This window comes from Sarcophilus harrisii, chromosome 1 (genome assembly GCF_902635505.1).
Source record: "Sarcophilus harrisii chromosome 1, mSarHar1.11, whole genome shotgun sequence".
Lineage (NCBI taxonomy): Eukaryota > Metazoa > Chordata > Mammalia > Dasyuromorphia > Dasyuridae > Sarcophilus > Sarcophilus harrisii.
Genome location: NC_045426.1, coordinates 251,504,083 through 251,518,383, shown reverse-complemented (window position 1 = coordinate 251,518,383; position 14,301 = coordinate 251,504,083). Strand labels below are relative to the sequence as shown.

Here is a 14,301-nt window from a genome sequence, read left to right as displayed (position 1 = left end):
CATATCTTTTCTGAATAGCAAGAATATATCCTCAAAGGAGGGGATATGATAAACATGTAAAGTGATAAAGATGTAAAAGCTTTACTAAAAGTAAATTCATTAAAAAGTAACCATTAAAAACGGATTAGTATTATTCAGTTTTGAGAAAAACAGTATAATTTGTTTAGATGATTGGCTAATCAATGTTTTTCACTGGGTTAATGAATATACTTAAATGAAATTTCTGATAGTGGCAATTCTTTTAGTAATCTCAAAAATTGTGCTATTGAAAACAAAAACAAAAGTCTAAGTAAATCGATAATCCTATTAACAGAATTATACTCTATCAGTTTTTAAACTGTAAATAGCTGGAGCTGTACAAAGGAGGCCTAGAGACAGGTTTTTAAAGATCAAGCAAAGAATGAATCAAGAGTATGGTTTGCATACTAAAAGTTATCCTGGGAAATAGACCTTAACTCATTGCAGTAAAGACAAATTTTATACATAGATCATAAGTGGAAAGTGTGGGGGAAAGTTGGTTTCAATACAATCATTTCCAGAGTTTGAGCAGTTTCCCACAAGAGGCCCATGAATGGAAAAACATTTCTTTTTATTATTTCAAATCTTGAGGGTCATGATTACCCCTTCCCCAGGCACAGAACCAGAATTTTTTACTCCCAAGCCAAAAAAGGCCCCTCTGAGAAATTTAAATTAATAGTATGTTTATTACATAGATTAATAAGACGATCACAAGTCTCTTCACAATCTTTAAGATATTTAAAATTTGATCCTAGAAATTAACAGAATTAGGATAGTGAAATACAGACTCTTTAGGGGCCATTTAAATGCCTACAGCTATTTAGCAAGACAAAAGCCTAAATTTATGAGCTTTGTTTTGGATATGTTTTAAATTGTTTAAAAGATTTCAAGTTGGATTGAGACTCATATATAGAAACACTTTCATCAGTTCTAAAGAAACTTTTAAATTTTTACTTTTAAAGACATTTCTTGGACATAACAATGTTGTCCATGCAACATATTAAGTTCCAAAGTAAAAAAAGCTTAGGTAAAAGATGAAAAACTTCAAATTTCCAGATATATTATATATAGGTGGTTCAATTTGATATTCTTCTTTTAGCTCTGATATTAGTGGAAGGCTGTTGTGATTAGATTTTCTAAGTCTCATTTACTAGCAAGTTTAAGCAACATTATCTAGGAAACCTCCCATATGTCTTGGAACCTGAAAATTTAATCTGGAACAAATGTTTCTGCAAAATCAGTAGAAACAAGGTGGACAATTCATTCCAGATGTACATTTGTACACACAAGAAGATGATTAAAAATATATATATTTCTGAGTTTGAAAGAACCAAGCCAGAGAATTTGTAGACTATAGTCCAGGACAGATCTAACAGAGAAATTTTGAGGGAAAAGGTTTCCCCAGAAGCAGACTACTTCAAACTGTAGAAAACAAAGCATTATATTAAGTTAATATCCATTTCATCAAAGATATATTTCTGTTCCCTGTTTTTTCTTTTGTCTTTCTGAATATAGTTGTCCATTATTTATTACAGTGCCCTAATGACTGTAATGGAAAAGTACCTCACTCTCAGATTTGGGACACAAATCAAAGTTTAAATTCAAATTTTTTTGTGTTCCTTGTAAATTGTTTTTAATTATATCTCAAGCTGTGACAGAGTATTTTAGCTCTCTATAAAATCCTACTTCGAGTTCTGCATTCCCTACCTCTGAGTGCGAATATGATGGGGGACGAGGTGAAGAAGTGGATGGGGTTCCAAGACTCCCCATATGGACCACCAAATGTTGGGGTCCTGGAATTGAATCCCAACTATACTGGCATTTCAGTGTCAAAAGGGGTCTCAAAAGAATTTGTAGGCTTAGACAATATCCAAATCAAGAGGAAAAGATTTTATTACATCATTTACTGAAGATTAAATTCTAAAAGGAAGCCATTAACAAGGGAAAAGATGTGGGCTTAAGTTCCCTAGTGCAATTAGCCATTAACTGGGGGAAGATGCTATAAGGTGAGACAAAGCTTCTAATGAACTAGGCATTTACAAGGGAAAAAAATGGGAGTTATGATCTGATGTCATAAGGTGGGTAGTTCTTAATAAACACAAGATTATGATGCTTAGTAACAAGGCCTTAGCAGAGGTTTACACCATTGACTGAAGGGCAAAATTCTTCAAAAGGGAGTTAGTCATTATGATATTTAGTAAACAAAAAGAAGTTAGCTGAAGTGGAGTCCCAATAGGTTCTTTTACATGAGAAAAATAACCTCAGACTTGACCTCTTGTTCTTCTGATACTGTGGGATCCTGATAATTTTCTCAATGCAAGGAATTCACAAGGAATTTAAAGGCCCACTTAAGGAAAACAAAAGGCCCACTTAAGGACAGATAATCCGGTCCAGCTTCTCTCCCTTACCTCAGGAAGTAACTTGGACAATAATGCAGACCCTCTCTTGCTTATGCCCTAAGACCTACCCAGTTATCAAGGATGTGGGGTCTTTTTGTTGAGGTCTCATTTATCCATCAGATAATTTTGCGGAAGTTCTATTAAAATCAATAACTCTGGAAGTTGTGTGGGATGAGATTGAGTTTGGGAAATGATTATGACCCTCCAATCTTATGTTTTATTCAAACTTTTTTTAAAATTCCTGGTCAAACTGATCATGGTCTATACAATAACTGTCTTCCAGTCCTGTGAATCTTTAGATGACCCAGCGATTTAAAAATAATTTAACCCAGGGCCAAAGGGAGAGTTATTGAAAAGTATATATTTTTGGAAGAAACTGTCTCCATTTTCTGCTAAATCTACTCTTATTAGATATATATACTGATTGTTTCAAATGGTTCATGCCTCTCTACCCCCAGTCACTTTACAGCTACCAAAACAAAACAAAACAAAAAAACAAAAACAAATTCTTTAGGACTTTGAACAATTCTATCCAAACTATTGGATAGTTTGAATTCTATTCCAGGAGAATTTTGCTTTTCTTTTGTACCTTAAACACACTACAATTAGAAAAATAAATTCATAGGACTTTTAAATATTAACTGACTAATAAAGAAGAGACTATTTTCTTTGGTCTGGCGTAGCTATACTAAAGACTTATGTAGCAGCTTAAGTATCCTTTTTCTTTGAAAATATATCTTTTTGATCAACTATAATACTTGGCTCAGGGAAGAAATAGTGATCCAAGAATATTCTAATAGACTTGTGATGGAAGTTGCTATCCACATCTAAAGAACTATGGAGACTGATTACCAATCAGAGCATCCTATTTTCTCATGGATCTTCTCTCTTCTAATTTTTCTTTCACAATATAATATGGAAATATGTTTAAAATGATTGTGTATGTATGTAAGATTGTTTGCTATTTGGGGAAATAGAGAAGGAAGAGAAAGAAAAAACACTTGGAACTCAAAATCTTATAAAAATGAATATTGAAAACTATCTTTACATGTAATTTGAAAAAATACATTTTTTTTATGTTCACAATTGTTTTAACTTGCCCTTTTGAGGATAGAATTGATGTAATAGGGGTATCTCACTCCTCAACAGAATGGCTTGGTATGCTTTGGTTCATGGGGTCATCAAGAGTTGACTTATGACTCTGGGCAATTCTGAGTCATTCAAACTCTTGAGTCAAATAGCTCAACAGGAGAGATCACATAGATGTCATCCGTGGAATTGTGAGATACAGATAAGCGTTACCTAAATTAAATAAGGCTTCTTAAAATTTTTCTTCTCAACCTCTTTTTGCCCAAAAAAATTTTTACGTGACTCCAGGTATATAAAAATAGGTACACAAATCAAATATTTACTGATAATAAATAATTTCATAATCCCTAGGTAGGAGAATCATTGTAGAATTGGGAACTAGTTAAAGAATTGGTATCTAAAGTATATAACATTCTTGAGTAGATCAACTACAGTGTACCTATTTGTAGCCTATGTTGCTGGTTTATTAATGCAGCAGCTAGCCAAAGATCATGAAAATTTTTTCAAGAGTGTGTCTCAAAAGATGTGCCTTCAGGTAGCTCCTGCTTTTCTCAAAAACATTTTTTCCTTTGGCAAGCACAGCTTCAACCACTAAATGTATTCAGATGATCCCTAAATCTGTTATTTCCAGCCTAGATCTCACTTCTGAGCTCATATGCAAGTTCCTATAGGAAATTTCTAACTGGATATCCCTACTACCAACTGAAATTCAATGTTTAAAATGGAACATTGTTTCCCTTCAGTTCTTGACTTCAGTATTTTTGTCTGGAGCAGTTACCAACCATCATTTACTGGTCTATAATTTTAGCCTTCAGATTATCTGTCCCTTACCTCTACATTTCTCTACCTATTCATTTCTCTCTATAATCTCTCTCAAATGCATGTTCTATTCCTGAATGCCTCAAATACACATTCTCATTATAACCCACCTGGACTATACAGTAATAACCTAACAATTCAACTCTTCCTACCTTTAGCATTTTCTGCCACCCCAACTGCTAATAGAGTATCTTTAGTGGCTCTGGTCTATAATTTAGACACCTTTGCATAGTAATATAAGGCACACCATAATTTTGCAGGATCCTACTTTTCCAATCTTATCTCAGATAAGAGATAAGAGAGAGAAGAGATAAAGGCGATGCCTTTAAAATCTCTTCTCCTTCCCAAGCCTCTTTGTTCCAGTTAGGTAGTTTTCTAATGCACTAATGCAAACATTTTGTATTCTGGTTTTTTGGTTGCTTTTTTCTCTCCTGGCCAATGAACTTGTTCGTGATAATGACTGTGTTAGTAAATATCCTATCCTTCACCTCATTGTGGCTTACCTAGGACTACATAGTAGTAGTTTCTGAGGTCGGATCTAAGCCAAGTCTTCCAAATTCCAGGCTGGACACTACCAGACCATTTGAGCTGCCTTTTAGTTTTCTCCTAGGTCTGGAATACTCTTATTTACCCCAGTATTGAATTATATAGTTCAACTCAAATACCATTTCTTCCAGGATATGTTAATACCCTTAGCTGACAAAAACCTTGCGTTTCAGGGGATACTTTGCATGATTCCGTAATGCACAAATTCAAATTTTTGTATTCCCGGCTTTCCTAGCCTGTCAACTTGTTTATGACAGTGACTGTGTTAGCTAAACTTTTCTTTTAAATGTTCTCTAACATCTAGCACGACGGTCTTTATTAATGCTTTTCTATGGTGGATATATTTATAAAACGCCTGTTTGTAGCTGTTGAACTAAACCCAGCGCAGATCCAATTTTCTGTCCCCGATCTCTAATGATCTTTCTGACTGATGCAGAGGCCGGAGAGGTGAGGGCTGGGGACGGGACTTCACGGTGCCTGCCTCGGGGATCATCTCAGGCTACAGACTGGAAGGTGACCATTGCCTTAAGGAGAAGGCTAAGGAATGAGTCGAGTGGGGCCAACAGTATACGGAGAACAGCTACATGGGGAGGTTCGGCTGGTTGAAGGAGACATTCTGACCACTTGCGCCGAGCCTGAATTTGAATATGCGACCCTCACGAATCACTGGGGAACCTGAACGTGGCCGAGAGCAGCAGTTCCAGAACCACGTACTTCTCTTTATGCTTCGTAACTGACAAGAGCCGCAGGAGCTTGAGGACGCGCCTTCACGCAGGCGCCGAGCCCCAGTTGGGCTAGTCCATTAGATAAAAAAGGGGAGGAGGAGAAGGGGCGTGTTCTGTAAAGAACAGAACGAGCGGAGACCTGGCTGGAGAGACCGGCGGCCATGCTGACTGCCCAATGGGAACGCGCCTTTCCGCTCTTCCTTTCTTCTCTCCCCGCCCTTCGTTTCTTCTCCGCCCTCCTCCCGTATAGATTTCCGCTTCAGCCGGCTTGGGAGGGCTATTGCGGCTTCTGTTGGGTCAGCGGTGTGCGGAGGTTCCGTCGCGTGCCCTTCGTCGGCAGCTTTCTGGGGAGGGCCGCAAACGCGCGCCCGGTCTCCCTCCTGCCTTGTGCCCTTAGGAATCTCCCTCCCTCCCCCTCCCCCTTTCCCTCCACTCCCGGCTGGCCCGGGGGAACCGTTGCTCTGAACTCGACGGCGGCTCCGCCGGACTCTCCGCCCGGGCCGTTTCCGGAGCCCGGACTCAGCGACGTGATGAAGCACCTGCCTTATTTCTGCCGCGGCAAGGTGGTGCGGGGCTTCGGACGGGGCTCCAAGCAGCTGGGCATCCCCACAGGTAAGCGCTGGGGAGCAAGGCGGGAGATTGGGAGTCCCTTACGCGAGGGGCGGCAGCCAGCAGCCCCCTAGGCTCGCACATCCCCGTATCCCAGCGGAGCCGGGCCGAATCGTGGACGGGAGCAAATCCACCTTCCTCCTTATCTCTCCACGGTCCCCTAGTCCTCCGAGGAAACGGAGCCTAGACTATCAGCAATCACCCGGTAGAATCTGAGTCTTTCTTCCTCTTCCTACCCTCCCCCTTCGCCCCACCAAATCTTTCTCTGGTTTAACCTGACTCAGGCAGAGTCACAGTGGGCATTCCCGGCGGAAGAGCCTTAGAAATTGACGGAGCCAATCCGCTGCTTACCTGCGCGGATAGGTTGAATGCCAGGTCTGCCTGTGGGAGGCGGGCACGCAGCTGTTTTGCGGCTCTCCCTCCTTACTCGTTTTGGGTTTTATTTATTTATTTTTTTTTGCAAGCCAACTGGGGATTAAATGACTTGCCCAGAGTAACACGACAAGTAAACGTCAAGTGTTTGAGGTCGGATTTGAACCTAAGTGCTTCCAAACTAGCCGCCCCCACCCCGGGTTACTTTTTACTTGGCAATTATGATGGAATTGATGCACTTAGTGGGCTGGCCTCTGAACTTGTAGCTCTGCTGGGTGTAAGATAACCTTCGGTCGTTTAACTTCCCCACCCTTCCCCACCCACACAGACTCACACTTGGGCATCACCTTACCACAAGGAGGTATCTCCACACAAGATATCATTTGGCCCCAAGGTCATTCTTAAAATTGATAAGACTAATGCTTGCCTCTGATTATTTTGGTTCTGGATTACAAGGACCGTATACGCAATAGTATGTTGTTGTGACCATTCAGAAATACTCAGCAATTATTATACCTTTATTTTATTTTGAATTTGATATAATGGTCACTTTGGGGTAGACTGGAGCAGGAATAAGTGACACACTACTTGAAGATTTTCAGATTACTTTGTATGTATTGTCTCTTTAGTTTCATAAGGACCCCTTGAGAAAGGAAAAAAGTTATACCCATTTTACTGATGAGGAAACTGAGAAGTTAAGTGATGGCCATGGTTCCATAACTAAGTTGTAGTAATATTTTAATTTGAGTATAATATAGAAATTTTCTTTTTGGGACCAAAATTGCCACTTAAGTGTCACATCAAATAAAACATTTATGAATATTTATGAAACAAGTAAAAATTAGTTTAACACTAGTGAAAGTAATTTCCTCCGATCAGAGCAAGCTTCACAAAATTTTTAGTATTTTTAGCGTGATAATACAAATGAGAAGTCAGAATAGGTCTTTTGCTTTCTTCATCCAGAACCTTGCATTCTTAAATATCAAAACTTACATTAACTTATCAGTTGGGAGGAAATCATTACATCCGATACATTCAATGGCAACTAACTACCCAAAATGCTTCTAAATCCTTTGTGGCACTCCTGCATGACTCTTCCGCCCATTAGTTTAATCCTCAAGTAAGGCATAGTTTTAATGCTAATCTTTGCAGTCCTGTTTTATTAAATATTAAGAGCATATGAGTTACTGGTATACAAAGATAAAAATATAGACTTGGTTGTCCAGTAACATATTCATCATGTAAAAATGATCCTGAATTCTGGCTGCAGAGAAGTGCGCCAGATTGGCCACAGAAAATTGGCTTGAGTGGCTTTAAGAACTACTTAAAAATCTATAGATGGGAGTAGTCTAAATTTTTCATGGTTCAAATTCTATCATTGATTAGTTCCTGAAAATGCAACTCTGAAAATGTTGTAATTAGTGTCATAGCAGTAATGTTAATGTTAATGAAACGTGGCCTTCTTTGAAAGAATATAGTAGAGCTAATTTTACTTAGGAATTCCCCAATATCCCGTTTAAAATCTAGTAGAAATGATGTCAAATAATTTGGAAGTCATATTTTTTTAAGTAAAATAAATTCAAAGCTGAGGAAGACTTGACTCGTCTTTGCCAGGGGACAGACCTGGTTTTTGATCTCTGACCTGTTTAGTAGGAATTATTTGGCATTTATTTTTGATAATGAACAACCTAAGAGGAGGGGAGGGAATACTTGCTGTACTAGGCACTGTATGATTTTACATACGTTATCTCATTTGATAAATTCATTTGAGAAGCTCACAGTATATAAACATTAAATATTGGTTGGAGTTATCAGCTACATGTGGCTCTTTGTATTTGTAAGGCTGGTGTGAATATTTAATGTAGAAAAATTCTTCTCACATTAACATTCATATCATATGCTTTTATTCAGCTAACTTTCCTGAGCAAGTAGTGGATAATCTTCCACATGATTTATCTCCTGGAATTTATTATGGTTGGGCCTCTGTTGGAAATGGAGATGTCCATAAAATGGTTTTAAGTATAGGATGGAACCCATACTACAAGAATACTAAAAAATCTGTGGTAAGGATTTTATTTTTATTTTATGTTTAATTCTGGTGATTTTGTTTGTATATGCAAAAGGAGGAACACTAATAAATTTTCTAATTTATAACTAATAAGATTTATGATTTTGATATAATTAAGGAGCTAAGTATTTTGCAAAGGATAATATAGAGGATTTGGGGAAATGAGTATTCTTTTTTATCCCCCAGTAGATATTATAGCATTTATAGAGCTAAAGACAATCCTGTTCAGGATTATCGATAACAGTATCCCCCAAAAAAGTGCTCATCTTACATTCATCAGAATGGCAAGGTTGACCAAAAAAAAGGAAAATGGTGATATATGGAGGTGCTACAGGAAAGCATTTTAATTTATTCTTGGTAGAGCTGTGAATTGTATAGCCCTTCTAGAAAGCAATTTGGAACTAACTAGCCCCTCAATTGTTAAATTCTGTGCATAGGAACTAGCAATATTGTTTTCAAGTCTGTGCCCCAGAGAAATCAACGAAAGATGTTTGTTGCTACACTTTTTATAGCAAAAGAAATTGAAATTAAGAATAACCTTGTAAATTGGAATAGTTAAATATTTTGGTATATAAATGCAATGGAATAATTTTATGCCATAATATGTAAAGTCAAAAAATCCTGATGAATGCAAATATGAACCAGTGTTGAAGTGTACCTATTGACTACCTGACAAAGAAGTTTTAGATTCATGTACTGATTAAGTCCAACCAGGATTTTTAAATATAAGCCTTTTTTTCCCCAAATACATACAAAAATGGTCTTCAACCTTGGAAAAATCTTGTTCCATATTTTTCTCCTCTCCCTCCACCCCCTCTGGCAAGCAATCTGATATAGGTTAAACTTGTGCAATTTTTCTAAACACATTTCCATATTCATTTTGTTGTACAAGAAAAAATCGGATCAAAGGGGAAAATGCTATGCTTTGATCCACATTCAATCTCCATAGTTTCTCTAGATGTAGATGTCACTTGCTATCACACAAAGCTATTAGAATAGCTTTAAATTCACCTCATTGAAAAGGGCCAACTCCATGGTTGATCACATAATTTTGTAAAATGTTCTTAGTTCTGTTCATTTAGCATCAGTTCATGCAAGTCTTTCCAGGACTCTCTGAAATCGGCCTGCTCAACATTTCTTCTGGAACAATAATAGCCTATTACATTCGTATACCATAACTTAAACCAGCCATTCCCCAACTGATGGATATTCAATTTCCAGTTCCTTGCCACCATTTTTAAAAATTGCTATAAGCATCTTTGCACATGTGTTTTTATGATCTCCTTAGTATCTGCTTTTATTGAGCTAACTTTCCTGAGCAAATAATGGATAATCTTCCACATGATTTATCTCCTGAAATTTATTTTGATTGGGCCTCTGTTGGAAGTGGAGATGTCCATAAAATGCTTTTAAGTATAGGATGGAATGCATACCTTATTCATCTCTAATTTGCCAGTAGAGATAATGCTGGGTCAAAGGGTATGCACAATTTGATAACCTTTTGGACATTGTTCCAAATTGTTCTTCAGAAAGGTTGGCTCATTTCACAGTTTACCACAATGCATTAGTGTCCCAGTATTCCCACATTCTTCCCGATAATTATCTTGTCATAGCCAATCTGAGGTGTGAAGTGGTGCCTCAGAGTTGTCTTTATCTTGGTATAAGGTGTTAATGTTGGGTAGTGCCTAGTTTATGCCTAGTTTTCTAATTTTTCCTATTTTTGTCAAATAGTGATATAATTGTTCTTATAATAGTGATATAATAGTTCTTAATTCCAGAACTATAGTCTTTGGGTTTACAGGATTTCTCTCTCCCCCCCCCCCTTTTTTTTTTTTTTTTTTTTTTTTTTTTGTGATATGAAGTGGGAGAGAAAATCAATTTTTTATCATTAAAAAAATTATTTAAATCCTGTTCAAAGTTCAAGTTCTATTGTGCTTTTAAAATGAACAATTTCTAATAATTATTTTTTTAATTTATAGGAAACTCACATTATACATACCTTCAAAGAGGACTTCTATGGGGAAATCCTTAGTATAGTCATCACTGGCTACATCAGACCAGAAAAAAACTTTAGTTCAGTTGGTAAGTTCTTAAATTTTTTTTTTTTGCTCATAGAAGAATGAATCATTATATCTTTTAGATTTCTTTTCATAAAATAAGTTAGAGATAATTAGCCTGGTAGTTAATATTTGATACATCAAGAGAATAACCATATACCATGGTTATTTTACATCTTAGTTCTACAACCAAAGTTATTCCAGTTGGTACTTATCTGTACCTGAACCATAATTGATGCTGAAGAAGAAAAGTGATAGTTAAGAGAATAATTGGAAGGCAATTACAGTAATACAAAAATCTAATCTTATGGTTGTGTATGGTATATTTGATTTTTACTAGGCATTCTAAGAGGTAAATACTATGGGTATTGTTGTCCCCATTTTGTAGATAATTCATTAATCCAGGCATGGTGTGATTAGGGCTTGTGCTGAGGTGGTGATAGTAGGATCAAGAGGGATCTCATTTTAAAGTTATACTCCTTGAGTTTATCAAGAGTATACATTTATAATAAAAGTAAAATCCACTTCCTCATTTTTTCATTCTTTAATGAGTTTATAGTTGTGTTTTTTTCCTAAATGACTTAACTTCATTTTCTCCTGTTGTCACAGATGCCCTTATTTCTGCAATTCAAGATGATATTGAAGAAGCTAAGAGACAACTGGATTTACCAGAGCATTTGAAACTCAAAGAAGATAATTTCTTCCATATGCCAGAAAACAAAATAGTGAATGGCCACTGATAAAAAGTCATTTTATTTACTTGTTCTTTTTCCCCTTTTTATTCCACTACTCTGTATCACTGCTGCAGCCTCGTATTTGATTAGCTTAAGAAAATTTTCCCAATTAGCTGTGAATTTATATAATTCAATGTAGTTGCCATTTTATGCTTATATTAAATGTTACATTAAACTCATCATGGCAGCAGTACCAAAAAGGTTCGTTTAAAAAAATCAAAGATTTTTGAGAAAAAATGTTGGAACTATACAAAAACTTTATGAAAGACATAGTAAAAGCAGAGAGCTTTTTAAAAGCAGGATCTTGATGGATAGTAAAAACCTGGCTCAACCAAGTCATTTGTTGAAGATGAGAATAGAAGTCATGGCTAGGAATTTCCAACTAATGCTTGAAGATCTAGATGCCATGGAGAAGTGAAATGTGCATTGTGAAAAGCTTTGGCAGTTTAATAACTTGAAAGGAAGAAATGGTAGTATTTGTGTTTGTGTGTAGTACAATGTTTTATTAAAGATGGAATATTATGAAACTTTATTTAGAATTATTAGAAAAAAGTTTGTTATTGGGGTCAAATTACTGCCCGTTTTCCGTTTTATATTTATTTTCATGCTCTGGAGTCTAAGGGTTTAAAAAAAAAATAGTTCAGAACTATAGCTCTCAAATTTTCATTGCTGTCCTTTCATCATAAATGTTTATATTCAAAATTATTTGAAGCTTCTTTTACTCCTTAAATTTTGATTTCTTTCTATTCATAATCTTTGCAATTTATGGTTTTATGTATAGTGTAATATCTATCTGTTCCCTCTACTACCATTAACTGAAGATGATTGGATTTTACTTTACAAAACTTTAAATATTGCAACCCACCCTAGATTTTAAAGTAACTCATTAAAGTGAGGAGGTAGTGCAATTAACCAGTTGGGTAGAAAAAGCCAGCTAAAGTTCAGCTAATGTTAACCAGAGGGAAAACATTTAAGGGCCAATTAAATTATAGAATATATTTTTAAAAGTTATTTAACTTATTTTAAATATAATTATGTATGTTAAACATGTATAAACTCTGCTGTTGTGTAATTACATTGTTAATGCTAGTTTAATGCTTGTAATTTGATTTAGAAGGATTATAAATTAAAACTTTGTTCAAATCTTTGTTTTATTCCCATGTACTTTCCTCTTTCTAAATAAACACCTGCACTTTTGGACCTTTTTGTTTAATTAAGAAAATTAAGAACATTGGAATTTTAGGAAAATGTACTTGGAAGTAATTTGCTTAAGGTTCTTCAAATAACCACCTCTAGTTAAATAAATGAAAAATAATTTAAGAGTAGATCTCTGCCACCCTTAAAGCACTTTTTTATGGGAACTTCATTGTGTAGTGCCATAAAGATATATTCATATATATAAATATTCAGTAGTGTAGACATTTAAGAATGTTAAAAACAAAAACAAGTTCAGGCTCATAATGATTCCCCTGGAGGAAAATAATGGATAAATAGATGACTCACATAAGTTTTAAATTACTTCATAAAAGACTTATTTTGACAAAACGTGGCTCATGGGATTATTTTATTTTCCCTTATAATTATAAAATAAGGCATGCTTATTGTTGGGAACTCTGAAAGTGGTGGGGTTTTTTTGTATTTTACTGGTGACTAGGCTTTTGTTGGGTATTGCTCATTACTTTTTGATTTGATGTTTGAACTTCCAGGGTTTGGTTATCAAACTTTTTTCTCCTGGCTAAATTTGAACTTTTTAGTCTTTCTGAACTTCTTTAGTCTAACATATTTGTGTTCACGGTAGTTTTTTTCCCTTTAATTGAAGCATTACCTTATTTTAAAACATTACAAAGTAGCTTTGGCATCCAAGATATTTTAGCATTGAGGCACTAGCAGCTGGTAAGAGAAATGAGTCTGGCTTTACTGTCACACTCATAAAAAAGAGACTTCCAGAGGTAGCTTCATCACCTTGAAACTGCCTCTTAAAATTTCCATCTGTTTTGGAATCTGTCAGATGTGTTTCTGAAAGTTTGATGGTGACCTTGTGTCAGATTTTCATGGCCCCTCAATTTTATATTGTAATATCCTCTGGTCATTCTAGATAATCCAATCCATCCTCCATAGAATTTTTGAATCAATATTCACAGGATCTGATCATATTACTTTCCCACTCAGTCTTCAATAATAAGGTAAATCACAAATTTCTGTTAAAAAAATATAAAGCTCTTCACATTATATAGTTCCTTGTCTTTCTGAGTTAACTTAATACCCCTTATACACGCTCTAGCCTACTTACCATTTCATTAGCTATCTCCAAGTTTTTGTGTAGGTTCTTATTTCTATAACTCCCTTTTGCATATTAAAATCTCTGGTCTCTAAAATGCCATCTACAAGATGTCTTTTTTGATATTCTCAGTATAATCAAAATGTTTATATTTTTGTTAAGTTGCATTCACTTGTCTCCAAGTAGGCCCCTTCCCTCTATGGAATTTTAAAATTGTATGAGAATGTAAAATAGAAGGGATTTCAGCCTATGAAGGTGTGGAAAGGCAGATTTAGGAATTTATGGGTTCATAGAATTAGACTTGGAAAGGACCTTAAAATCCTTTAAAGGTAAAGAGTTTTGAGTATCTGGGTAGGGATGATGGGAAGTAACATAAGAGATGCTTTTATATTCTTCTAGCTTAAAGAGTCTCTAGTTTTTAACTCCCAACACATCCCTCAAAAGCATTTGTGTTGTCATGTGAATCAAATGATTTTTTAGTTTCATGCTGAAGTTCTAAACTATTTTGAAGGGACTTTGAAAAGTATTTGAAGATGTTTCAACAATAAAATGTTTACCTTCTTGAAAGGCCAGTAAGTTTGTATTTT

General features: G+C 35.7%; 1 protein-coding gene and 1 long non-coding RNA gene across 2 annotated transcripts in view; one reads left to right on the top strand and one right to left on the bottom strand.

The window, feature by feature from the left end:
* Window positions 1–6,984, bottom strand: part of LOC116419443 — an 82,104-nt gene extending 75,120 nt beyond the window's left edge. The window contains exon 1 of the long non-coding RNA XR_004229756.1: window positions 6,930–6,984. This is a non-coding gene — a long non-coding RNA (uncharacterized LOC116419443). The remainder of the gene's footprint in view (window positions 1–6,929) is intronic.
* RFK (riboflavin kinase) lies at window positions 5,368–12,636 on the top strand. The gene is made up of 4 exons (XM_031939650.1): window positions 5,368–6,208; window positions 8,489–8,640; window positions 10,625–10,727; window positions 11,312–12,636. Exons 1-4 carry the CDS (start codon window positions 5,758–5,760, stop codon window positions 11,440–11,442), a joined length of 837 nt encoding a protein of 278 aa, XP_031795510.1. The 5' UTR covers window positions 5,368–5,757; the 3' UTR covers window positions 11,443–12,636.
* Window positions 12,637–14,301: the final 1,665 nt, after the last annotated feature.